The following is a 27,873-nucleotide window of genomic DNA, read 5'->3' as shown; positions in this document are numbered from 1 at the left end:
TCAAATCTTGCCTTTTTTGGTGCTTCATCTTTGTTGTTCATAAGACTAATCCAGGGAGATATCATGTACAAATAAATTCTCACTAAGCAATCCAGAACGAGCCAAACAAATATTTTTAGTAAGAAAGCTAGTTATAGTATGGATTAAAAGGAAACAGATTATAGCTCATAATGTACCAAAGTGATGTGGGTCAAAAGTGTGTTGCTTTATGATTTACTTAAAATACTTATATTTGTCTTTATTTCAGAACGAATTTAAGGCATTTTCCAAAGAAGTGTAAATTATGTTCAAATAGCATAAATAAACAATGGAGTGAAAAAGATAAAGTAAAACAAGGTGAAGACAATGTGGGAAAAAGAATGAGGGTATAAATGCCCATGATAATGGCCTAGAGTGTGGCTATGTCAGGGCCATGAGTTTTCCAGAAGCCCATGCAAAAAAAGTGGGGAGGAGGCTATTAGTTGCACAATTCAAAATACCTATGTAAATATTTTTGACAGTATCAAATTATGCAGTAGTTCTCATAGGTGTTTCCTACCAAAAGTAATAAGCATGTACCTCCTTAACATTCTTCCTCAGACAAAACTGCCATTTTAATCAGTGTGGTTCTTCTAATAAAGAATCATTAGAGAGGCTTCTTCAATCACTCCACTATACAACTCAGTGAAAGTAATTCCTCAAAAGGCCAGCCTTATGCAGAATAGGTATCCAGCTCATTGTTTAACAAACTTTATCCAAAAATATAGTTTTTAGTAACTTAGACGTTCATGTAAATGAATCTCATAAATTCTTCCCTGAATATTATTTTTTAAAACTGAACTACTGATGGACCTAGTAATGCTGATCTCTGTCTATGTTCCCTACTAATCTGAAGATTATAGGAGTGGAATGTTGCCTGTTGCACACAGACTTCAATGTCTTAGCCGAACATTTTCTGAAGGTTATAATTAAAATCATTCTGGGAAAGCTGAAACTTTTTGTGAAGCTATGGAAAGGCTGAGAGCTTCCTCAAAGTAGAGTATTTATCATCTACTTAACATTATCACCTACTTAACATTATTGCATATTAGATCATTACTATACAACGAAGAGGAAAGATACTAGAGAGTGTCTCAATAAATATTTTCAGCAGAATAGAATATTATATGCCTAATAAGTTGTAGCTGATTTTAATTACTATTCTATATAACACTAAGATGATTATATTTTTTAAAGAGAACACATAACAGGAAAAATAAAATGACCAAAACAATTCCAACTTTTCTAGAGAGAATTCTTGGAAATAAAAGAATATTAAATTAAACATAACACCTCAAAAACATATAATTATGATAAATCTTATGAAATTTGCTTCATACAAATAGATATACTGTTTCAATGTACAGACAAATCAAATGTATTCTCACTGCAATCTAGTTTGTCACTGTGAATTTAGATCAATATCTCCGAACAGTGAAGGAACAGCAGGAGTTATATGCTCTTATATTCTCTGGGCTATACCTCAAAAGGAATCCTTTCTTTTTTATATTAAAGGGAAAATTTTCAATCTAAAATTATCAGTACATTTCATGTAGAATACTACATATACCAATGAGATCATTTACATAATTTTAGTTACTTATCTGTAGATGTTTTTATAGTTGCTAAGAACTTCCAGGAACAAAACAACAGCAACTGTTTTATTTATTAAATCTGACTTTTACCTTATCCAGTTTACATACTTAATTTCATGGCAATTTCTTGAAAGTTAACCTCTGAATCTCTGAAAACTAATCTCAAAATCTAAATCATAATTTAAATATGAATTTCTTGCTTCTAATATCATAATGATGAAATTTATTGATGAGTATGAAAATTGAGCAGACATATAAACAGAAAATCAAGGTAGGCTTTTGTAAAATTGTCAGGATGTAATAGTAGGGAATGTCCCAAATATACCAGTAGTTTCTACATACATATGAGTTTTTGTGTTTATTTTTCTCAGTAGATAATATAGTACACAATAAATATGTACCAATTGGTGTAAATGAAGTCTCCAGTACCACACACCAAAGAATGCAACAGCAATTGAAAAGATTTCCAAGTCTGAATGAATTTTGCAGAAAATAAAGTCTCCCATAAACTGCTAAGAATATTCTCAGACTTCTAGTGACAAATGATATTCACACATAAACCACACATTTCAGATTTAATAGGCTTGTCCTGATTTTTTTCATTCATAAATGCATTTGACAACTCTTTAGGAGAACATCTACTATGTAGCAGACATTTTCTGGTCATGAAGATACAAGCAATTTAAGAGATAGCAAAACATCCACCTTGAAGGAGTTTATATTCAAGCAAGAATAAACAATGTAAACTGGAATCAAAGGAATACATCCAACAAGATGATTTTAGATGATGATATGAAGAAAAACAAGGACGATTATATTACAGAGCAACAGGGGAGTTGGAGTTGTGTGTGCTATTTTAGTTAAGGGTGATCCAGATTGCCTCTCTGAGACGATAGGACATATTCTGGATTGTCTTCTAATTATATGGTATGTTTGCAAAGTTTGCCAAAGTATATTGTCACTGTGGAGATGCAGGAGCAAGCTAGGCTTCCTCTGCTCCCACTGATGAACACAGACACATACACTTTGCCCTGTCGAGTGCTGCTCTCTACACCATTACCAAGAGCTTTTCTACAGATACCAGAGCTACAACCTAAAAGAACAGATGCGCACTCTGAGTTCTAATCTCAGGATACAAGAAGACAGCCTTCAAAAGATCCCTCCACCTGGTCTGTCACTGGGCCATTGATATTAATAGAAAAGAGAAGCAACAGCATCTACTGTGATGCTAGCCAAAATGTATTGGGTGTCCACCAAATGCCAGTCACAGAATTAGGCTCTTCAAACCATTTGCATCTCATAAATTCCTCACAGTGTCCCCGTTAGGTATTCTTTTGCAGATGAAGACTCCAATGTTAACAGAGATTAAATCACTTGCTCAGGGTCAAGCAGAAAGATTGCCAAACCTGAGTTATTCCCAAAGATTATCTCCCAGATATAGCTGTGTCATGCAACTTCCTCCCTATTAAAGGCAAATGCACTTGCTGTGTGTGTGTTTGGTGGTGTGTGTGTGTTGGGGGGGTTATACATTACACTTTGAGTGTGAATTTATTTCTCAGTCCCTCTCTTGAAAGTAAATATTAAAAGAGAAAAAGATGACTGAAAGCTAATTATGTAGTTAAGTATATAATTAAAACACATCCACTGTACATAAAGGTAACTTAATGGGATGGTGGTTATTTTTCTCTAGATCTTAAAAGAATAAATATTAATATGCTGTTTGCTAACTGGTTCTATTTTCAATGTTTTTTTCTTTCCAAACAGGATGAAAACATATACAAGTTGCTTTGTTTACTTCAACAGATATTTGCTGAGCCCCTGCTTTATGGCCCATGCTCCCCTAGACGCTACAGTATCTGTATGTTGTGCATCTGTACAGGGCTATTGTAAAGATGCACAATGAAACACGAAGCAAAACACCTGTTTTCCACCCTCAAGATTTTATGATCTACTTTGAGATACAGGGCATGATATAAATGTATGAACAAATATCTCTTGTTTACAGATACCTGATAATCACACACCCTTGACGGTAGGCAAACCCTCTCTCCCTCTCTCTCAATATACTGTGACCTCTGGGAGACACAGAGGAATGGCATAGAAAGAGAAGCTCTACTTAGACCAGTCATACCCATCCACTCAACTCTGACAGTCAGTCAGGGAAGGATGATGCAGCCCCATTACTCTCAAGCCCAATAGCCTTTACCATTATTTTATTTCAAAATAAAAATATTCTCAGCTGGGTGCTGGGTCACACCTGCAATCCCAGTGCTTTGAGAGTCTGAGGCAAGAGAATTACATGAGCACAGGAATTCTAGGCTGCGGTAAGCTATTATCACACCACTGCTCTCCAGTCTGGGCAACAGAATGAGATCCTGTCTCTAAAAACAAACAAACAAAAAAATTCTGTAAGAATAAATTGCCTAGAATAGTACTATGATTATTGGGTCTGTTATCTTTCAAATAAAATTGGGTATAAGTTTTCTACAACAATGAGTTCTACAGAATTGAACTATACAATATTATGGATAAAATATCTGTAATTCTAACTAATCTCATACTTTTGTTTGTATTGAAAAATATACATGTAATATATAAATATTTTAAAACATTGAAATAATTTAGGGCACAAATAAAAAGTCACCCTCTGACTGCTCCTCTCTCTCCTTATGTATGAGTAGACACTGTAAACAACTTGATGTTAATTCCCCAAACAACAAACACATACACAAATACAAGCATATATAGACATCTTGTTTTAATATATACAGTTGTCCCTCAGATGCAGAAAGGGATTGGTTCCAGGACCTCCCTTGAATACCAAAACCCACAGATCTCAAGTTCCTTATATAAAATGGCATAGTATAACCTATGCACATCCTCCTGTATGCTTTTAATCACCTCTAGATTACTGATAATATCTAATACAATGTAAATGCTATGTAAATCGGTATTATACCATATTGTTTAGAGAATAATGACGAAGAAAAATGTCTGTACATATTCATTAGAGATGCAATTTGTTTCCAATATTTTCATTCCACAGTTGGTTGAAATCCACAAATGCAGAATCCAAGAATATAGATCAACTGTATATATATATATATATATATATACACACACACACACACACACATATATGCATACAATACACATATATATACACACAATACATTCATCTACACATCCATAACTTTTTATTATAGTTGAAACATAAAATATATTAATAATAATGTAACAATCATCTATGCATCACTCATAAAACTACTGGAAAATATTACCAAAATAGTCAAACTTCCCCCATCTCTCCAAAGCATTACCACTTTCTTTAGCTGTATTATAGTCCTCATCCATTTATTTAGACTTTTATTACATATGTGGGTGTCCCTTGTGGGGGAGTGCAGTTCTAATACTTCATTGTTTAGGTCCAAGGCCACATTTTCTGTCCCTTACATAGCCATTAAGACCCTATGCTCAAAATTCGAGATGAAGCATACATGCTCAGCAGGTGTGGATTCAGTGTCAAACTCCCAGTCTCATGACCCATTTCCTACTTATGTCTAGCCCATGGATTTCCCTACTGTGTTTTAACCTTAACTGTACATTTAAAAGGAGGTAATTTCTAAGTGATGTAATAAGGAATCGTTGTCAGTTATCTACTTCATTATGTCGCAAGAGATATAAGCATTCCAAGATTCAGTCTCTTAAAAATATAGACACCATTCCATGTCAGTATAGGCATTCAGTATATGGATATTTACTTGATTCTTTTTAACAGTTATATGTGTTCAAAAAGATGCTATTTACTATCTGTGGAGATTTATTGTTCACAACTTCTGACCATCTTGTATAATTTGCAATTAAAGTTCTTGTAAATGTTTTGTATGTGTGCAAATATTTTTCTAAAACACATTTCTACAATGAAATTGCTGGTTTAAAGAGTTCTTTTTCACTTTGATATATTTTAACACATTTCAAACCCAAAAGCCTCTTTCAGTTTGCAATATTACCAAATTTGAATGAAAGTCCAGAATAAAAAAACTATATGAAGGGTCCCTGAGACAATCATGTGAGTAATTAAAGGAGTGCATTCATGAAAACTGGATCACTTTTCCCCAGCAACTTGACAGCCAGGAGTGGAGGCTGCATAACAGGGCAAGTAAATGGAGCAGTTTCTGACTGAAATTTGAAGATAACTTTGCATAATGTCTATAAAAATTATTGTTTAGAAAATGTCTACAAAGAAAAAGAAAAGCTATCAAAACACCATCTTTGCCTTAGCAAGAGCGCATGTTTCCAGTTTCCATGATTTGCTTTCAAAATGACATATCAGATATAGTTTTCATGTCTCTGAATTCTAAGTAGGCCCACATTTTAATATAATAATGTAACTTTTTTCAGTGCATTGAATAAAGACTTACATATATGTTTCCTGTTCAAGCTCTGTTAATTCAGATTTCCTAATATTTTGAATACCAAAAATTATTCTTAAATGTTTGGTAGAATATTCAAGAGAATGAATAGCCAAGCCACAGAGTAGGAGAAAATATTTGCAAAAAAGTGTATCTGATAAAGGAATGTTATTCAAAACACACAAAGAACTCTTAAAACTCAACAATAAAAAAAAAATCTGATTCAAAAATGAGCCAAAGACCTTAACAAACAGCTCACCAAAGAAGATATAGAGATGGCAAATAAGCAGATGAAAATATGTTCAACATCATATGCCATTAGGGAATTATAAGTTAAAATAATGAAAGTCCACTACACACCTATCAGAATGGTCAAAATATAGAACACTGACTACACCAAATGTTGGCAAGGATGTGAAGCAACAGAACTCATTCTTTGCTGGTGGAAATTCAAAAGGGTACAGCTACTTTGGAAGACAATTTGGCAGTTTCTTACAAAATTAAACCTATTCTTACCATATAGTCCAGTAGTCATGCTACCGGGTGTTTACCCAAAGGAACTGAAAACTTATATCGACAAAAATAAAGAAAAAAGAATAAAAGGAATGAACAAAACCTTTGAGAAGTATGGGATTATTTAAAGAGGCCAAACCTATGAATCACTGGCATCCCAGAAAGTGAGGGAGAGAAAGCAAGCAATTTTGAAAACATATTTTAGGATATTGTTCATGAAAACTTCCCCAACCTTGCTAGAGATGTCAATAGTCAAATTCAGGAAATACAGAGAATTCTTGCAAGATTATACACAAGAAGATCATCTCTAAGACACATCATCATCAGATTTTCCAAGGTCAAAATGAAAGAAATAATGTTAAAGGCAGCTAGAGAGAAAAGGCAGTTCACATACAAAGGGAACGTCATCAAGCTAACTGGATCTCTCAGCTGAAACCCTACAAGCCAGAATAAATTGGAGGCTGATATTCAACATTCTTAAAGAAAAAAATTATTCAACCAAGAATTCCATATGCAGCCAAACTAAGCTTTTTAAGTGAAGGAAAAATAAGATTCTTTTCAGGTAAGCAAAAGTTGTGGTAATTCATTGCCACCAGACCTGCCTTACAAGAGATCTTGAAAGAAACACTTAATATAGAAAGGAAAGACTGCTACCAGCTAATACAAAAATGCATTTAAACACACAGACCAGTGTCACTGTAAAGCAACCACACAAACAAGCCAACATAATAACCAGCTAACAGAAAAATGACAGAATCAAATCCACACATATCAATACTAACTTTGAATATAAACGGGCTATATGTCCCACTTAAAAGGCATAGAGTGGCAAGCTGGATAAAAAAGCAAGACCCAGTGGTATACTGTCTTCAAGAGACTCATCTCACATGTAATGACACTCATAGGCTCAAAGTAAAGGGAGGGAAGAAAATCTACCAAGCAAATGGAAAACAGAAGAAAAGCAGAAGTTACAATCCTAATTTCAGACAAAACAGATTTCAAACCAACGAAGATCAAAAAAGACAAAGAAGGGCATTACACAATTGGAAAGGGTTCAATTCAACAGGAAAACCTAACTATCCTAAATATATATGCACACAACACAGGAGTACCTAGATTCATAAAGCAAGTACTTAGAGACCTACAAGGAGACACAGGCTCCCACACAATAATAGTGGGAGACTTCAACACTCCACTACCAGTATTAGACAGATCATGAAGGCAGAATATTAACAAAGATATTCAGAACCTAAATTCAATATTGGACAAAATGGATCTGATAGACATTTATAGAACTCTTCACCCAAAAACAACAGAATACACATTTGTTTCATCACCACATGACACATACTCTAAAATCAGCTACATAATTGGACATAAAACAATCCACAATAAATACAAAATAACAAAAATCATACCAAACACACTCTCTGACCACAGCGTGACAAAAAAAGCAAAACTATGAAAATCACTCAAAATCATGCAGTTACATGGGTAAGTAATGAAGTTAAGGCAGAAATTAAGAAGTTCTTTGAAAATAATGAAAACAAACATACAACATACCAGAATCTGTGGGACAGAACTAAGGCTGTGTTAAGAGAAATTCAGAGCACGAAATACCCACATCAAAAAGTTGGAAAGATCTGAAATTAACAATCTGACTTCACAACTGAAAGAATTAGAGAAGCAAGAAGAAGTCAACCCCAAAGCTAGGAGAAGATGAGAAATAACAAAACTCAGAGCTGAATGGAAGGAAATTGAGATGCAAAAAACCATTCAAAAGATCTACCAATCCGGGAGTTGATTTTTTTGAAAAAAATTAATAAAATAGATAATCCATTAGCTAGACTAATGAAGAAGAAAAGAGAGAAGATCCAAATAAACACAATTAGAAATGATGAAGGGAATGTTACTACTGACCCCACAGAAATAAAAACAACCATCACAAACTACAGTGAACACCTCTATTACACACAAACTTGAAACCTAGAAGACATAGATAAATTCCTGGGCACATACATATACTCTCACAAGACTGAGCCAGGAAGAAATCGATTCCCTGAACAGACCAATAACAAGCTCCGAAACTGAATCCATAATAAATAGCCTACCAACAAAAAAAGCCTGGAGCCTGATAGAAACGCAACCAAATTCCACCAGATGTACAAAGAAAAGCTAGTGCCATTCCTACTGAAACTGTTCCCAAAAATTGAGGAGGAGAGACTCCTCCCCAACTATTATATGAGGTCAGCATTATCTTGATACCAAAACCTGGCAGAGACACAACAAAAAGAAGAAAAACTTCAAGCCAATATCCTTTATGAACATCGATGCAAAAATTCTCAACAAAATACCTGCAAACTGAATCTAGCAGCACATCAAAAAGCTAATCCACCATGATCAAGTAGGCTTCATCCTTAGGATGCAAGGTTGGTTCAACATATGCAAATCAATAAATGTGATTCATCACATAAACAAAACTAAAGACAAAAACCACGCGATTATCTCAATAGACACAGAAAAGGCTTTTGATAAAATTCAATACTCCTTCATGTTAAAAATGCTCAGTAAATCAGGCATTGAAGAAACATACCTCAAAATAATAAGAATCATCTTTGACAAATGCATAGCCAACGTTACACTGATGGGCAAAATCTGGAAGCATCCACCTTTAAAATTGACAAATGACAAGGACGTCCTCTCTCATCACTTCTATTCAACATAGTATTGGAAGCCCTGCCCAGGGCAATCAGGAAAGAGAAAGAAATAAAATGCATTCAAATAGGAAGAGAGGAAGTCAGACTCTCTCTCTTTGCATATTACATGATTCTATATTTAGAAAATGCCATAATCTCAGCCCCAAAGCTCCTTCAACCGATAAACAACTTCAGCAAAGTTGCAGGATACAAAATCAATGTACTAAAGTCACTAGCATTCCTATACCAACAACAGCCAAACTGATAATCAAAGGCAACCCCATTCACAATTGCCACAAAAAAACAATAAAATACTTAGGAATACAGCTAACCAGGGAGGAGAAAGATCTCTACAACAAGCATTACAAAACGCTGCTCAAAGAACTCCGAGAAGACACAAACAAATGAAAATACATCCCATGCTCATGGATGCAAATAATCAATATAATTAAAATGGCTAGACTGTCCAAAGCAATTTATAGATTCAATGCTATTCCTATCAAACTGCTGACAATGTTCTTCACAGAACTAGAAAAAAACTATTTTAAAATTCATATGGAACCGAAAACAAGCCTGAATAGTCAAGGCAATCCTAAGCAAAAAGAACAAAACTGGAGACATCACATTACTCAACTTCAAACTATACTACAAAGGTACAGTAACCAAAACAGCATGGTACTGGTACAAAAACAGGCACATAGACCAGTGGAACAGAATAGAGAGCCCAGAAATAAAGTTACACATCTATGACCATTTTATCTTTGACAAAGCTGAAAAAAGCAAGCAATGGGGAAAAAACTCCCTATTCAACAAATGGTGCTGGTATAACTGGCTAGTCATATACAGAAGATTGAAGCTGGACTCCTGCCTTACATTATACACAAAAATCAACAAATAAACTCAAGATGGATTAAAGACATAAATGTAAAACCCAAAACTATAAAAATCCTGGAAGACAACATAGGCAATACCATTCTGGCCATAGGAATGGGCAAAGATTTCATGACAAAGACACCAAAAGCAATCAGAACAAAAGCAAAAATTGGCAAATGAGATCTAATTAAACTTAAGAGCTCCTTCACAGAAAAAGAAAATATCAACAGAGTAAACAGACAACCTACAGAGGGGGGAGAAAATATTTGCAAATTATGCATCTGACAAAGGCCTAATATCCAGCATCGTTAAGGAAGTTGAACAAATTTACAAGGGAAAAATAAACCCATTAAAAAATGGGCAAATTACATGAACAGACACTTCTCAAAAGAAGACATAAAAGTGGCCAAAAATATATATGAAAAAAAACTCAACATCACTGATCATTAGATAAATGCAAATCAAAACCACAGTGAGATACCATCTCACACCAGTCAGAATGGCTATTATTAAAATGTCAAAAAACAACGGATGCTGCTGAGGTTGTGGAGAAAAAGGAACACTTACACTCTGTTGGGAGTGTAAGTTAGTTCAATCGTGGAAAGCAGTATGGTGATTCTTCAAAGTCCTAAAAAGAGAACTACCATTTGACCCAGCAACCCCATAAGTGGGCATATACCCAGAGGAATAGAAATCATTCTACCGTAAAGAGATATACACATGATGTTCATTGCTATTCATAATGGCAAAGACAGGGAATCACCCTAAATGCCTGTCAATGACAGATTGGATTTAAAAAAATGTAGTACATATACACCATGGAATACTATGCAGCCATAAAATAGATGAGATGCTGGAGGGTATTATCCTTAGCAAACACAAACAGGAACAGAAAACCAAATACCACATGTTCTTATCTATAAGTGGGAGCTAAATGATAACTTATGAACACAAAGAAACACCAGACATTGGGGTCTACTTGAGGGTGGAGGATGGGAGAGAGAAGAGGAGCAGAAATGATAACTACTGGGTACTAGGCTTAATATTGGGTGATGAAATAATATTTACAACCGCCCTCCATGAAATGTGTTTATCTATATAATAATCCTTCACATATACCCCCAAACCCAAAATAAAAGTTAAAAATAAAATTAAATAAATAAAATTTATAAAACTTATGTCCACATAAAAGCCTGCATATGGATGTTTGTAGCAGCTTTATTTATAATCGCTAAAACTCAGAAGGAACTAAAATCTCCTTCATTCAGTAAAGAAATGGATAAACTATGGTATATCCAAACAATGAAATATTATTCAGAACTAAAAAAGAAATGAGCTGTCAAGCCATGAAAATACATGGAGGAAACTTAACTGCATGTTACTAAGTGAAATAAGCCAATCTGAAAAGGCTACATGCTGTATGATTCCAACTATGTAACATTTGAGAGAAGGCAAAAATATGGAGGCAGTAAAAAGATCAGGGATTGCCAGGATTTATGAGGGAAGGAGAGATGGATAGGCAAAATACAGAGGATTTTTAGGACAGTGAAAATATTCTGTATGACACTATAATGGTGAATATACATCATTATATATTTGTCCAAACCCATGGAATGTAGACCAAGAGTGAACCCTACTGTAAACTATAGACTTTGGGTGATAAGGATGTGTCAACGCAGTTCATCAATTGTAACAGATGTTACACTCTCGGGGAGGATGTTGTGATGGGGGAGGCTGTGCCTGCTTGGGGCAGGTGGCATACCAGACACTTCTGTAGCTTCTTCTCAATTTTGCTGTGAACCTAAATCCTCTCTAACAATATGGTCTTTCTATAAAAAAGGTAGGGAGATTATTAAAATATGTTTCTTTGAATGCAGAGATTTGGGATTCTCAGAAAGTCTCTAATACGGGAAAATAGTATGTAAAATACATTATATTTCCAGTCAGCTAAGAAAGGATACACATTCAATTAGTGGTATTGAGGCATTTCTACATACATATTGAAATAAATAACATATCCTATTTCATTCAGTACAATTTCAAAACAATTGATTTCTTTACTAACATGCATTATGTAGAACAATGTTAACATAGATGCGGGGGACAGGGTGGAGCAAGATGTGTTATTCAGGAAGGTGTGCTTTGGTTGTTAAATACAACTGGGCATTGTGGTCAGAAAATGTGGCCTGTACAGTTTTCTACTGTAATACATTTGTTAGTATTTTCTTTGTAGCTTAAATCATGGTAAATTTTTTTTAAAATACTATGTGTGTATTTTTTAAACGTACAAATTTACTTGATGAAAATGTTTCTGTACCTTGACACACACACCACATATATATATATAATACACACACACAAATATATATACCCACTTATATGTATATATGTATAAATATACACACATGTATGTACATATATATGTATATATGTGTATGTATGTATAATCAAGCTTCTCAATTGGTTATTCCATTCCTTTCTGTATTAATTACTTGCTCTACCAATTTGATAGATATACTCCTGAAAGGAATATTTTAAATTTTCCTACTATGAATATTCATTCTTCCTTGCATTTCTAAGCTTACATAGTTGACTGTCAGGCCTATAAACTGGTTATTCAGTTCCTCCTTATTTTACCAATTTAGAATGTGTACTCCTAAGGGAAATATTTTAAGTTTGCCTACTATGAATTCTTTCTTGCACTTTTTGGCTTTTCTATATATATTTCAAAGCTTTACTTTATGGGCATAAAAGTTTTTAAAGTATATCATGGAGTACTTATGTATAATAAATATTTTAAAATCTCTGTAACAAATATAATGTGCCTCACTTTGAATTCTATTGTGCCAGATACTAGCAATGCAATATCAATTGTCTCATTATTATTAGTAAATATTTTTCCATTTTCCTTTGTATTCACCATTCTGTATCATCTTGTTCCTGATGTGTCTTTCATACAGATTATGCAAAGATTTTTAAGCCCATCTAGGAATCTGTGATTTGATAAAATAACTTAATACATTTACATTTATTAAAATTACTGCTCTGTCTGGACTTGTTTCTGGTATCTCCTTTTGTTTTCCATTTCTCATGCTGTCTCATGTGATGTCTTTAATATGCTATTCTTGTTAATTTAACTAAATATTACTTACTTTTTGGTATTGTGTTTCTAATTATTTGGAAGCAACATATTTATATTCTAGAGATTACTTTTAAATTTTCAACACATACGTTAATACTTTTCCATCAATATCACAGATCACTACACGTTACTCTCCACCAATAAAAATTACAAAAAGTTTGCTTAACACATATTTTGCTCTTAGATTTTTCACTTCTTTATCTTTATCCAATCTTTTTGTATATTCAAATTACTTTACCTTCCAATTAACTAATTCTATAATTTGCTCTATTCTTTCTATTATGCAACCCTGCCTACTTTTCTTGAAAGTTAACAAACTATATTTTGGGCTGGGAACATTTTTCATTAAACTTTATGTTTTGAAGTAATTGTAGACTCATATTCAGTTGTTAGAAATAATATAAAGAAATCCCATGTACATTTTATTCTTGTTCCCTCATTGGTAATATTTTTGCAAAACTATAGAAGAATATCATAACCAGGGTGTTTATATTGACAAAGTCAGGATATAGAGCATTTCGATCACAATAAGAATCCCTGATGTTGTTATATTGTTTCATCCACTTTCCTCATTTCCCTACTCCATCCCTGACACCCAAAAATCACAAATAAAAATTTTGTCACTATTTTACAAATGTAATCACATAATCATATAACACATAAACTTTTCATTTGGTTTTTTTCACTCAGCATATTTCTCTGGAAATTCATCTAGATTTTAGCATGCATTAATAGTTTATTCTTTTTAACTCCTGAATAGTATTCCATGTCATGAATGTACCGCCTTTGTTTAGTGATTCAGCCGTATCTGGGTTGTTCCTAGTTTTTTTACTATTGTAAATAATACTACTAGAAACATCATGTACAAGTTTTTGTGTTAACATAAATCTTCATTTGTTGGGGATAAATGTTCAGGAGTGTGAACACTGATATTTGGTAGCTGCATATCTACTTTAAAATAATTTTTCAGCTGGATATGTTGGCGCATGCCTGTAATCCCAGCACTTTGGGAGGCCAAGACAAGTGAATTGCTTAAGCCCAGGAATTCAAGACCAGCCTGGGCAACATGGTGAAACCCCATCTCTACAAAAAACACAAAATTTGGCTGGGCACGATGGCTCATGCCAGTAATCCCAGCACTTTGGGAGGCTGAGGCAGGTGGCTCATGAGGTCAGGAGTTCGAGACCAGCCTGACCAACATGATAAAACCCCATCTCTACTAAAAATACAAAAATTAGCTGGGCATGGTGGCACACACCTGTAACCCCAGCTACTCAGGAGGTTGAGGCAGAAGAATCGTTTGAACCCGGGAGGCAGAGGTTGCAGTGAGCCGAGATTGCAGCACTGCACTCCAGCCTAGGCAGCAGAGTGAGACTCTGTCTCAAAAAAAAAAAAAAAAAAAAAAAAAAAAAAAAAAATTAGCCAGGTATGGCATCATATGCCTGTAGTCCCAGTTACTTGGGAGGCTAAGTTGGGAGGATCCCTGGAGTCCAGGGAGGCAGAAGTTGCAGCGAGCCAAGATCATGCCACTGCACTCCAACCTGAGCCACAGAGCAAGACCCTGTCTCAAAAATAAATAAATAAATGTAAAAATAAAATAAAATAATTAGTCAAAGTGTTTTCCAGAGTGATTGTACCATTTTATATTCTTACCTGCAATGCATGAGTGATTCAGTCTCTCTTCATCCTCACCATCATTTGGTGGTCTCAGTTTTATTTTAGCCATTCTGATAGGTGTGTAGTGATTTCTCATTGTGGTTTTAATTTGTATTTCTCTAATGGCAAATGGTTTTGAACATCTTTTCATGTACTTATTTGCCATCAGTATACACCCTTATGTGAAATGTCTCTTCTTGTCTTTTACCCATTTTCTAATTGCATTTAGATTATTAAAGGGAGTGTTGGTTAATTTGTTTCGTTTTGTTTATACAAGTAGTCTCTCCTTAGCTTGCAGGTATTCATTCCAAAACCCCCAATGGATGCCTGAAACTATATATAGTACCAACCCTACTTATACATAAATTTCTTCTTTTCCTCTTCACAATTTCATGAAGCTTCATTCCTACTGTATATCTTAGCAACCTCAGCCTATGATGTTTTTTTCTTTCCCCATTAAGGAGAGAACTTTCACCTTTTCACTAAAGCATATTAAGGCTTCTCTTTGGCATGTCTGAATTGCCAGCATCACTACTTTTGCATTTGGGGGCCATTAGCAAGTCAAATAAGGGTTACTCGAACTCAAGCACTGAGATACCACAACAGTCAATCTGATAACTGAGACTGCTACTAAGTAACTGACAGGTGGGTGGGTGGAATAGACAATGTGGGGACGCTGGACAAAGGAATGATTCACCTCTCACCCAAATCGAGTGGGACAGGGTTAGACTTAATAATGCTACTCAGAACGATATGCAATTTAAAACTTATGAATTGTTTATTTCTGGAATTTTCTGTTTAATATTTTTGGGACATGGTTGACCATGAGTAGCTGAAACCACAGATAAGAGGGGGCTACTACTCTGCTGAGTTTGAATGGTCTGTATTCTATAAATAGATCTTATCCATTTGTTAGATGTGTGCTTTGAAAATATTTTCTCCTACCCAGTAACTTGTCTTCTAATCTTTTTAATACAGTCTTTCACAGAGCAAAAGTTTTTAATTTTGCTGAGGTCCAATTTATCAATATGTCCTCTTACAGACTGTGCTTATGGTGTCAAGTCTAAGTGTAACTCTAGATCTCTAAGAACTTTCCTTAGAATTTCCTTGTTTTTAAGTGTTGTTTTTAAAATTTACATCTATAACTTTTATTGACAAATATTATATATATTATGATGTACAATGTGATGTTTTGATATATTATACATTGTGAAATGACTAAATCATGCTTATTAACATATCTGTTGCCTCATATACTTATCACTTTTGTTTGTGGTGAAAACATCTAAAATGTACTCTGTTAGGAATTTTCAAGTATACAATACATTATTATTAACTACAGCCACCGTGCTATAAAATAGAGCCCAGAATTTATTCCTTCTGTTTAACTGAAACCTTATATCGTTTGACCAACATCTCCCAATCTTTCTCCTCACACACTCCACCCTCAACCCCTGATGTGTTAGGCCATTCTTGCATTGTTATAAAGAAATACCTGAAACTGGATAATTTATAAAGAAAAGAGTTTAATTGGCTTATAGTTCCACAGGCTATACAAGAAGCACGGCACTGGCATCTGCTCAGCTTCTGGGACAGCCTCAGGGAGCTTTTACTCATGACAAAAGGTGACGAGCAGGCATGTTTCATGGAAATAGCAGGATGGGCAGAGGGGCACAGGGGTAGGTGTTGCACCACTTAAACAGATCTCATGAGAACTCACTCCTATCGTGAGGCCAGCACCAAGCCATGAGGGATCTGCCACCAGGACCCAAACACTTCCCACCAGGCCCCAACTTCAACCCTAGTGATTACATCTCAACATGAGATATGGAGAGAACATCCACACTATATTATCTGGTACCCAATATTCTATTAATATTCTCTGCTTTTACAAGTTCTTTTTTTTTTCTTTTTTTAGATTTCACATATATGTGACATCATTAAATCTGTGATATACTTTAAGTAAATTTTTGTATAAGGTGTGAGACTGAGGTTGAGCTTTGGTTTTCTGCCAATGGATATCCAAATGCTCCAGCAGCATTGATAGTTAAAAAAGCTATCCTCCCTCCATTGAACTACTTCTGTACTTTGACAACCCTCATGAATGGAACTGGCACCCCTAAAAGAGACCCAAGAGAGTTCCTTTAATCTTTCCATGTGAAGACACATAGAGAAGCCACCATCTATGAATCAGAAAGTGGGCCACCACCAGACACCAAATCTGCCAGGCACCTTGTTCTTGGACTTCCAGCCTCCAGAACTATGCAAAATAAATTTCTATGGTTTATAAGTCACCTAATTTATGGTATTTTCATTATAGTAGGCCAAAGGTACAAAGACAGTTGATTACATTGATTATCCTTGCATCCCTGTAAGAAACCTCACTTGGTCATGGTGCATAAGTTTTTGTTTGTTTGTTTTTGTTTTTCTGAATTCTGTTTAATTTTGTTAAGGTTTTTTGTGTCTATATTCATAATGTAATGAATTTTATCTGCAGTTTTCCTTTTTGTACAGTTTTTGTCTGGTTTTGGTAAAAGGGTAAAACTAGCTTCATAAAATAAACTGGGAATTATTTCCTCCTCTTTTGGAAGAGAGTATATAGAATTAGTATTGATTCTTTTTTAAATGTTTGATGATAATCTTCATTGAATTGATTTGGGCCAGAAGATCTTTACTTTGGGAGTTTTCAAAATGCAAATTCAATTCAATTATGTACTTCGTGTTCCATGAATTGTCCAATTTGTATTTTCAAAGACTTTGTCTATTTCAATTACATTGTCAATTATGTGTATAGAGTCATCCCTAGTATTACCTTATTGTTCTTTTGATGTCTGCAGTCCATAGTGATCTCCCATTTCATTCCTGTTTTTGAATTGAGATTTCTCTCTTTTTCCTTCGTGAGTCTTGCTAAAGCTTGGTCAATTTTATTAATCTTTCAGAGAACAAACTTCTGCTTAGTTCATCTCATTTTCCTCTGGCTTTGTTCACTCAGCATAAGTCATGATTCATTTGTGTTACTGTGTGCATCAATAATTCATGTTTTTATATAAGAATAGTATATGTATATATGCAATTTTTTTATCCAATAACATATCAATCCACCTGTTTTCAATTTGGGGCTACTAGAAATAAACCTCACTCGCCAAACTTTTTTCCAAAGTGGTTGGACCATTTTGCATTCCCACTATCAGTATATAAAAGTTCTAATTGCTCCAAATCTTCACCAACACTTATTAAAGTCAGTCTTTTTAACTTTAGACATTCTAATGAATGGGCAATGGGTTTAGCTGTATTTCCCTAATGATATTGAGCAGCTGTTCATTCACTTATTTTGCCACCTATACATCTTCTTATGAAAAGTGTCTCTTCAATTACGTTGTTTATTTATTGAATTGTTTTTTTCTCTTCTTATCATACCAAAAGTATCATATATAGCAAAGTATCATAACAAAAGTATTCTTTATATATAATAGACAGGAGTCCTTTTTCAGATATGTAGTCTATCTTTGGTGTGCCTTTTCATTTTCTTAACAATGTCTTTTGAAGAACAAATGTTTAATTTTAAATAAGTCCATTTTATTGATTTTTTTACAGTTTATATATTTCTGTCATATTTAAGAAATATTTTCAAATCCCAAGCTCACAAAAATTATCTCCTACACTCTCTTTGAGAAGAAAAAAGGTTTTACATTTAGGTAATAATCCATTTCAATTTACACCAATACTGCACTGCCTTTTACTTATAACTGATTTAATGACTGTTGAAGTCAGGTAGCATATATAATTCAATATATTAAGAGTATTGAGTTTTCCTAGTCATAAATAAGAGTACATCTCTTCATTTATTTAGATATTCTTTAATTTTTTCAAGAGTTTTTATACATGTTAGTATAGGGGTCTTATATATCTTTTAAAAATTTAATTCCTAAGTATTTCATATTTTAATACCATTATAAATGGTACTTTTACTATTTTAACTTCTGATGGTTGTTTGCTTGAACATAAATATGTAATTGATTTTGTACTTTGCATCTAAAACCTTAATAAACTTACATATTATTTTTTGTATCTTTTTTGTAGATCCCCTCTAATTTTCTACATAGACTATGTAGAAAATTGTTAAGACTACGTAGAATTGTTAAGACTATGTAGAATTCTTAAGATGTCAATTCTGCCTAACAGCACCTATAAATTCAACACAATCCCAATCAAAATTCCAGCAGGTATTTTTATATGAAAATTAACAAAACGATCCTAAAATTTATATGAAAGTGAAAAGGACATAGAAGATACAATTCTTAAAACCCCAAACAACCCAAATAAAAATGGGCAACATATTTGGACAGACACATCACCAAAGATATATGAAAGACAAATAATCACAAGAAAAGAAAATTCATCTCATTAGACATCAGGGAAGTATAAATCAAAATAACAATGAGATATCATTACAAACCTATTAGAATGGCTAATGAGTTTCTGGCTAAAAAGACTGACAATACCAAGATTGGGTGAGGATATGGAACAACTGGAACTCCTATAAACTGTTCACAGAAATGTCGAATTGTACATCCACTTTAATAGCTAGTTTATTTAAAAATTTAACATATACCTACCATGTAGTTCAGTCAATCCACTCCAGGTATTTACATAAGAAAAATGCACATAGCCATATGGAATACAACTCAGCAATAAAAAGAAATAAAAAATTGGTAACATGCTGCAACATGGATGAATATTAAAATAATTAGGTTAATAATTATTAACTTAATGATGTTAAAGAGGATATACCAAAAAAATGCATAGTGTGTGATTCCATATACATGAAACTCTAAAAAATGAAACCTAATCCACAGTGACAACAAGGAGATCAGTTGTTGCCTGAAGATGCAGAAGGAGTAAGGAGAAGAGGAGTTACAAACAGGCTTCTAGACAGTAGGAAAAGCATATGAGGAACCTGTTCCAACTGAGACAATGCATTTTAAGGTACTTTCCAGGAAATTCCAAACAATATTTTCACCACACCTGCTCTGGTTTGAAAGTGGCCCCTTCAGAATTCACGCGTTGCCAATCTCAGGGGGTTTATAAGTGAGGTCTTTAAGTGATGATCAGACGAAGAAAGCTGCTCCCTCATTAATGGGATTAGAGCCCTTTTAAAAGAGGCTTCATACAGTGTTCAGCTAGCTTGCCCTTCTGCCTTGTGCCACATGAGGACAAAGTAAGAGGGCCCTCACCAGATCAAATGCCAGTACCATGATCCTGGATTTCCCAGTCTCAAGAACTGTGAGAAATAAAGGCACTGTGTAATAGCAGCAGAAAAACTAAGAAAACACATCATTCACTCTGGGTCACTGACTATATATAGGTGCAAAGAAGATGCCACCATTCGTAATGAAGAAATTCTGTACACAAAGGAGAAAGTGTCTCTCTCAGCACTCTTTCTTGTGTTTCAGCACTCTCAGGCATTTATTGTTTAAATACTTTTTTCAGATATTTCAAAATGATTTTTAGAGGGAGAAGAGGAAAATGCATATGCTTAGTTAACCAGAATTGCACATTTTCTTTACTCAGATTTTTAGCTATTTATTGTATAAGCCACTTCCTTGTATAAACATTGATGAAATTCTTAACTACATTCACATAATTTACTATTTAAAGAAACCCAGTGGGTGAACTGTTTTGCAAATACTGATTTCATAGGTGCTCTTTTAAATTATTTTTAGTAATTTTTCTTTTGAGGTAATTTTAAATTAATAGTAAAAGTTTAGGAACGATACAAATAATTCCTTATTCCCTTCACATAGAGACCACATTCAAATTTTGTCAACTTTCCCAATAATCTCTTTCATAGCAGAAGTATTATATCTAGAACCATATTTTGCACTTAGTTGTCATGTCCCTTCAGTCTGAGGCCTCTCTTGACCCTCATGACTGTAACATTTTTGAAAACTCTAGAAAAGTTACTTTATAAATTTTCTCTATTAGCTTTATGAGATATTTTCTCATTATTCAATTCAGGTTATACATGATTGTCAGGAAAATCACAAAACAATGCTGTGTTGTTTTAAATGCATCCTACCATGGGCATAAAATATTGCTTTATCTCATCACTTGAACGAAGTAGTGTCGGCCTGGTTTCTTTACTGTAAAGTTACTTTTTCCCTTTGTAATTTACAAGTATTTTGTAGGCAGATACTTAGAGATTATGTAACACTTCATTGTTTATCCAACTTTTACCCATTGATTTTAGTACTGATTAATGTTTCTTGCCTGAATTATCTTTTAGATGGTTGCCAAGTAGTGATTTTCTAATTCCATCATCCTTCTACTTTCACTAGTTGGCATTCTACTATAAGGTAATGCTGTCTCTTCTCCCCATGAATTGAGCACACTCCACATTCCATTAGATTCCAGTGAAGTAAAATATTCCTATTTTATTCAGTAAAATAATCTGTTACTATCATTTTTGATTTTGACCCTCAAGATGTCTTAGGGGTAGGCACCTCCTCTGTGTCGTTTGATACACACCTACTATTCTTTGAGCTCTTCCTTACTTTTTGACATATGATACTCTATACCTTGCTTAGCCCCAAACCTGGAATCAACCATTTCTTCAAGGACACCTGGTTCTACTTACTGGAGAATGGTATTTAGAAACCAAAATGTGGGTGCTAGGTGTGCTCATTATTACCAGGATGTTGCCATTCCCAGGCCCTTCCAGTAGACAAAGTTGGGAAGTAAATGTAGGTATGTGCACTTAAGTATATGTAAATACTTACAAATATATATTTATTTCTATTACATCTACACATATTTCTATTATTGAAAGTCATGAGATCACACCAACACCTCCAATTTCAATTCAACACAACAAGGTTCATTCTAGCTTTCCCTATGCTATCTCTGTGACTCCTATGCCCATTAGAAAGAAGGCTGACTTGAATATATATTTTTTCAATATATTTTCAATATATTTAATTATTTTCTCAATACCCTGCCCCCACCTTGTATGTAACAAATCTTCCGACCCTGCCAGGCCACTGCCCACTCAGCCCCTTTCTTTAATCATGCTCCAATACTTTCCAGGTGAACTCCCAACTTAGCTGTCCTTGTCATATGGGTCTTAGCTGTTCTCTTTGTATGGTTCATGGCTTCTTAATTGAATCACCAAAAAAAGAAAAGAGGTGGGGTAGGAAAGCCTATGTTATTTTTGTAGTCTAATATTTCCATTGATCACATTAAAAATTTGTGTGGATTAAAAATCCACAAACATTAAAAATATGATTTATTTATTTCTTTTATGATGGGGTCTCACTCTGTTGCCCAGGCTGGAGTGCAATGGCATGGTCTTGACTCACTGCAACCTCCACTTCCTGGGTTCAAGTGATTCTATGGCCTCAGCCTCCTGAGGAGCTGTGATTACAGATGTGCACTGCCATGCCTGGCTAATTTTTGAATTTTTAGTAGAGATGTGGTTTCACTGTGTTGGCCACGCTGGTCTTAGGTCTCGAATTACTGACCTCAAGTGATCCAGCTGCCTCAACCTTCTGAAGTACTGGGATTATAGGCATGAGCCACCATGCCTGCCCAAAATATTATTTCTTTTTTCAAAGTTATGATGCCATATTGGTACATGTATATATTATTATTTCTAAGGTTATATAGTGAATTATTTATTGAGTTGAATTTTGAGTCATTTTGAAAGCTATTTAAAAGCTGCATGAAAATAAAATACATTAAGGCAGAAATGAAAAATAAATGGGCTGGTAATAGAAACATGTCAATTAAAGTAACATTTTAAAAAACTGTTTTGAAGTAAATCAATGACAACACTTAACTTGGACTCTGGGCAAAATTTTATAAAATGGAACTGCTTTCTTTGTCTTCTGCCTCTAAATGCTCTGAGATTAAAAAGATTAATGTAAATTTTGATATAGGAAATGTCTTCATAACCTCAACCACTGGGGAAGATCACCTGACAATCATTACTCCAAAAAATATATTTACAATATTTAAGTTGAACATATTATAAGTACCAAGCTTATATTGTATTGCTTCTCTAATAAAAGCATTTTCTTAATCATTTTTATTAAAATGACATTTTACCTTTATTAATGACAACTTATTTTTAAATATTAAAATATCTTTCTGGAGAGGAATTTTACCTCTGGCCATAAGTGAGTAACTAGTATCCTTCTTATCCCCAAACCACTGCCCTAAACAATCATAAGCCTGCCTAAATAGGACAAAATATTTCTTTTCATGTATTAAACAACAGGTAGCTCAAGGGCGCGATCCTTATGAGAGGGGGAACAACCAAAGGAGACCTCCACACACACTACAGCTCTCTGATAAAAGCAAGAGGTATTTTTAAGATAGGATCAGGGAGGTCAATAAAGTGAAATAATGGGCTTGCTGAGGGTTGGCAGCAAATCGGAGTTCAGGGTTGCATACATGGCTGGAAGATGTGCAGCGGGGTACCAGAGAAGAGCTAGCTGGGCAACAGCAAAATATATGTGACGCTGGCTTTGACCACAAGTTTGATAAGTTCACTTCATAACATATATGCCAAATCAGTTAATGCAAATTTACACCATGTGAGTAGAAGCACTTTGAGTGGAACAGAGAAGGTGATAGAGTGATTCCATTCTATTTGGAGTGGGTCATAACACACTTAGAGAAATGTAGTGACTTTGGTTTGCCACATCTTCAGTACACAGATTTAAAAATTCTATGGTGATTTTATGATGATCCCCGCTATTCAGCTTTTTAATAATTTAAGATTTCACACTCTTGTGAGTGTGATCAGGCCTGACCAAGATATATAACTGCCCTGAGCACCTTCCAATCAATAATCCTCAACTAATTATTCTATTTACTTAATGGGAATGGGAGAAACTAAAAAGTTTCTATTTCTTTATATAAAATGTGTGTGTGTGTATACAAACACAGATGGAATATATATATTCCACTATATATAATATTTATATATACCACAAATATATATTTTGTAAGATGTAAATGATTAAATCTTACAAAACTTGGAAAGTTTGTGAAATGTATTTTTCATCTTACACCTACCTATTATCTAATCAGAATATCATTGTCCAGAATTCTAATGCAATGATTTTTAGGCATAGTTTTGTAATGCTTCAAAATATCTTCAATGAAATTTAAAAGTAGTACAAATTTATTCTCCTAAGTCAGCTGGAAACAAAATTAATTTCAATTTAAAATTATTTTTGAAACTCCATACTGCATGTAACACTTTCATAAGCATCTCAAATCAAAAAGTATTAGCAATAAACAAATTAAGTAAGAAATAAACTAAGTAAACAAACTAGGTAAATAAGTCCTACAGGTAAAAAAGAGGATACAAGTATTCTCAATATCAGTGAATAGGTTACTTTTTGCTATTGTTTTAAATAACATTCATGGATTATCTTTAAAGTACCTCACACCAATTAAGTTTTCTTAAAACATTCCTAACTTAAACTATCCACAAGGGGGACATATTGTCAGATACTGCATATTTTCCAAACTGAAAGAAGCCTGTGTCAGCTCCCACTGACTCAACACAACAAAGCATAGATGACGAGACATGGAGTTGCCAATTTCAATTTGTGAGTGGTAAATGGAGATTTTAGCTCAGTTTCTCAAAACGTGGCCCAGAAATTAAAATTGTAGCAAACATTTTTGCTGCTTCTTAATACGTTCAGATTGCTGGGCGCCTCCTCTGACCCAAATCAATTCTTGTGAAAACTATTGAGTAAGGTCCTAGAAGAGAACTGTCCCTAGGTAAACAATGTCCATTTCACAGGTGGCATTTCTTCACTGGTTTTCTAACATGAAACAAGATAGGCTACATGCTAGTAAAATCCTCCAATTTTGTGAAATACATATAATTGTACTCTCAAAATCAAGCTCTATCGTAATCAAAATTGTTGCATAAGGAACTGTGTTACATCCGGCTTTTAGTAAAAGAGAATTTATTATCCATTTTTCTCCCTTCAATTATTTAAAGTGAACATCAAACCTTAAAAACGCACTCCTCACCACTGCAATCTAAGCTAATGCCAGTGTATGTTATACATATTCAATAAAATATGAAGCATGGTGGTGCTTGTTTTCTGGTGATTGGACCTAAAGCTTTTATGAGACATGTTGCTGTCACTTAAAATTCTTCAGCGCAGAACTTGCTGGTGAGTATTAAAGGGTGGGGGTTAGGGGGTACTTGATAAATATCCATTTGAGTTTATTTTCTAATTCTGTAGAAAGTTTACATATATTCCTAATTTTGTTGTTATCACTTGGAAAGAATCTTGAGGATTTTAAAATAACAAATGAAAACAGTATTTATTAAAAACAATTCGATTATTCTGTCAGGCTAATTATACTTTATACTCTACGAGTGTAGAGAGCAAACACACATTCTAAATGTATTTATTTTATGATTCTTTTGATGCAATTAATACACCGCGTTGCAGAAGGTTTATGCTTCTGCCTTTTAAAAATTATATAGGATTATGTATAATCAATAATCATTAAACTAAAGGCAAAGAAATCTGGTAGCTCCATCAATTTTATTTCGCTCTTGCATGGATTGCCTTTGTTCACATTTTTGGCAGAAAAAAGAATCAAAGCAATTGTAAGACTCTGCACCCCACAATGTGAGCTTCACTTGAAACAATGGTCCTATCGTCCAAGACAGATCATCGGTAAAGTTCGGCAGAAAAACTTGGGAGATCTTGCAAATCTTGTTATGTGAAGCCAGTCCTCCCAAAAGACCTATTCGACCACACCTTTGTCCTCCTCGTCCTTTTTTTGCAGGGTCATTAACTCGCATTATTTTTTTGTTCTCCGCAGTTCTCACTTGCTTTTCTTCAGTCTTTGCTAGGTTCTCCGCGATCTCCAATGCAGCCTCTTCCACTAGCCGCGATTCTGCCTCTCTCAGACGCTGACACGTAACCTCCCCCGATCCCCACCCCAAGCCCTCACCCAAGACCAAGAACAGCTACAACTGCTTCTGGGAGACGTGGGGGGCGGGGGCAAGGCGGGAGCACCTCGCCCCTCCCGCTAACTCTCGCCGCTGGTCAGTACCCCCTGAACTGGATGGGACCATGGGATTCTCTCCCCAAGGGCCTCCACTTCTGACCACGGACCGCACGCCCCACCCCTGCCCAGCACCCTGGCAACCCGCGGGACGCTTTACTGGTGCCAAGCTTCAATCTCTTGTTCTCATTTTCTCATGTCCTCCCGCTCTTTCTTCTACTGTATTTTTGTCAATTCTTTAATGGCGAGGAAAAAAAAAAAAAAAAAACACCAGCTCAGAGCTATAGTCTCCTTCCATAAATACGTGTGTGCTTTTCAGAACCTTTCTCTGTCCCTTTCTCCTGCTAACACATGTGGGGTCTGCAGTGCAAAGGCCTCTCCTTTCGTCCAGTGACCAATGGCAGTCTCTCAGTTTGCCAGTTTCATTCATCACGCCCGCACCTACTGAAGCCTACTCCTCACCAGTTCAGCTTTCTTCCAGTTAATCGTATTAACTGCTAAGCACCTCCTCCGCCTTTTCGGGTTTTATTACCGCCCTCATTAAAAAAAAAAAAAAAAAAGAAAAAAAAGAAAGAAAGAAAGAAAGAAAAGAAAAAGAAAAAAGAAAAAAGAAAATCCAACACGAACACGCAAGACAGCGTGAATTCAAGAAAGAAAGTGTGTATGTGCAACACCGTCTGAGTGTGTGCATCCGTATGCATCGCCTGCCTCAGCCTGCCCGGGTACTGAACATGTGGCTGAGAGGTGCACGACAGTCAGAGGGCTCAAACTTCCGCTGCCAGGCTGAGGCTGGGCCCTCCCAAGCTCACCTGTCTGTGTTCAGGTAACTGGCTAAGTGCCCGCCCGGCCGCGTTCCAGGACACCTGGCCGGGACAGAGCGAATGCCAGTGAACCCCAGGGCGCCCCCTCCCGCGCGTTCGTTCTCTAGCCCTCCTTCCCTGGGAGGGGTGGGGTGGGGGGTGTTCTGTTTTCATTACTGCACCCCTTCCCCTAAAGACAACGGGACTACCCTCCTCCACAGCGCCTTACCTCAAACAGGGGACCGATCTTGTTCTTCTCCAGGTAAGCCTGGATCCGGGTTTGCGGATGAGACGCCATGGGGAGCAGATGGGACCGCGGAGAGAGTGCGGAGAGAACGCGCGGCTGTGCGCCTCCGCTGGGGACAACCCTCCTTTTACCCGGACTGGGGCCGGGACAGGAGCTCCGGAGCCTCGGCTGCCCTGCGTGGCTGGCTTGGCCCCGGCCGCGGCCGTGAGTGGCAGCCCGGGGAGCCACGCGCGCGTGGGGCGCTGAGAGCCGGAAGCCTGGGCGCAGCGCCGCCAACTCAGACAACTCCGAGGCTAGGGGAGAACTCATTCATCGCGTTCTCCGCCTCGCGTCCACCCTCGCCGCTAGCCGCAGCGCCCGGCGCAGTGGGGAAATTCGAGGCAGAGGTTCCTTTCTCCTCTGGGCGGCAGCAGCAGGAATCAGGGGGCGGGAGGCGAGCCGTGCCGAGGGGCGCACGCGGGCGGACAGGGGACGCGGGGCTCGAACTCGCCGCCAGCGTCTGTGCGTGCGTGTGTGTGTGTCCGTGCGCGCGCGACTGTGTGTGCCTGCTCTCCCAGGTGACGGGAACAAACAGCCCGGGCTTCTTCCCGAGGCTGCTCGCTCTACCAGCCGCTCCCTAGCGACAGCGCCGCTTAAAAAGCCAATGGTGAAGGTGCTTCTTTCAAAGTGCACATAAATCTGGTGCTTGTTGGCTACTCCTTGGCAGCTACAAATGCAGTTCTAAAGGCGATCGTCCCCACCGCCCCTTCTGAGCCTCTCCTCAGCGCCTTCTGCCCTGCCTACACTAGCGCAGGGGTTGAGAAGGCCAGAGTTGTGAGAAAGTGCGTGGGTTCAAGGGTTTGCCGCGAAAAAAGAAGTTGCCTTCGTTT

General features: G+C 36.0%; 1 protein-coding gene and 1 long non-coding RNA gene across 20 annotated transcripts in view; one reads left to right on the top strand and one right to left on the bottom strand.

Moving 5' to 3' along the window:
• Positions 1-27,581, bottom strand: part of C8H8orf34 (chromosome 8 C8orf34 homolog) — a 496,138-nt gene extending 468,557 nt beyond the window's left edge. For all 19 annotated transcript variants that reach the window (XR_012416463.1, XR_012416464.1, XR_012416465.1 and 16 more), the window contains exon 1: positions 26,987-27,581. Coding sequence is in view for 16 of the 19 variants with exons in the window: in XM_065519322.2 (XP_065375394.1) it covers positions 26,987-27,313 (327 nt within the window). In the remaining 3 variants the exon portion in view is untranslated. The remainder of the gene's footprint in view (positions 1-26,986) is intronic.
• Positions 26,877-27,873, top strand: part of LOC135964748 (uncharacterized) — a 28,500-nt gene continuing 27,503 nt past the window's right edge. Inside the window, exon 1 of the long non-coding RNA XR_010577339.2 lies at positions 26,877-27,019. This is a non-coding gene — a long non-coding RNA (uncharacterized lncRNA). The remainder of the gene's footprint in view (positions 27,020-27,873) is intronic.

This window comes from Macaca fascicularis, chromosome 8 (genome assembly GCF_037993035.2).
Source record: "Macaca fascicularis isolate 582-1 chromosome 8, T2T-MFA8v1.1".
Classification (NCBI taxonomy): Eukaryota; Metazoa; Chordata; class Mammalia; order Primates; family Cercopithecidae; genus Macaca; species Macaca fascicularis.
Note: the sequence above shows the minus strand (reverse complement) of the source record. Positions and strands in the feature narration are given on the sequence as shown.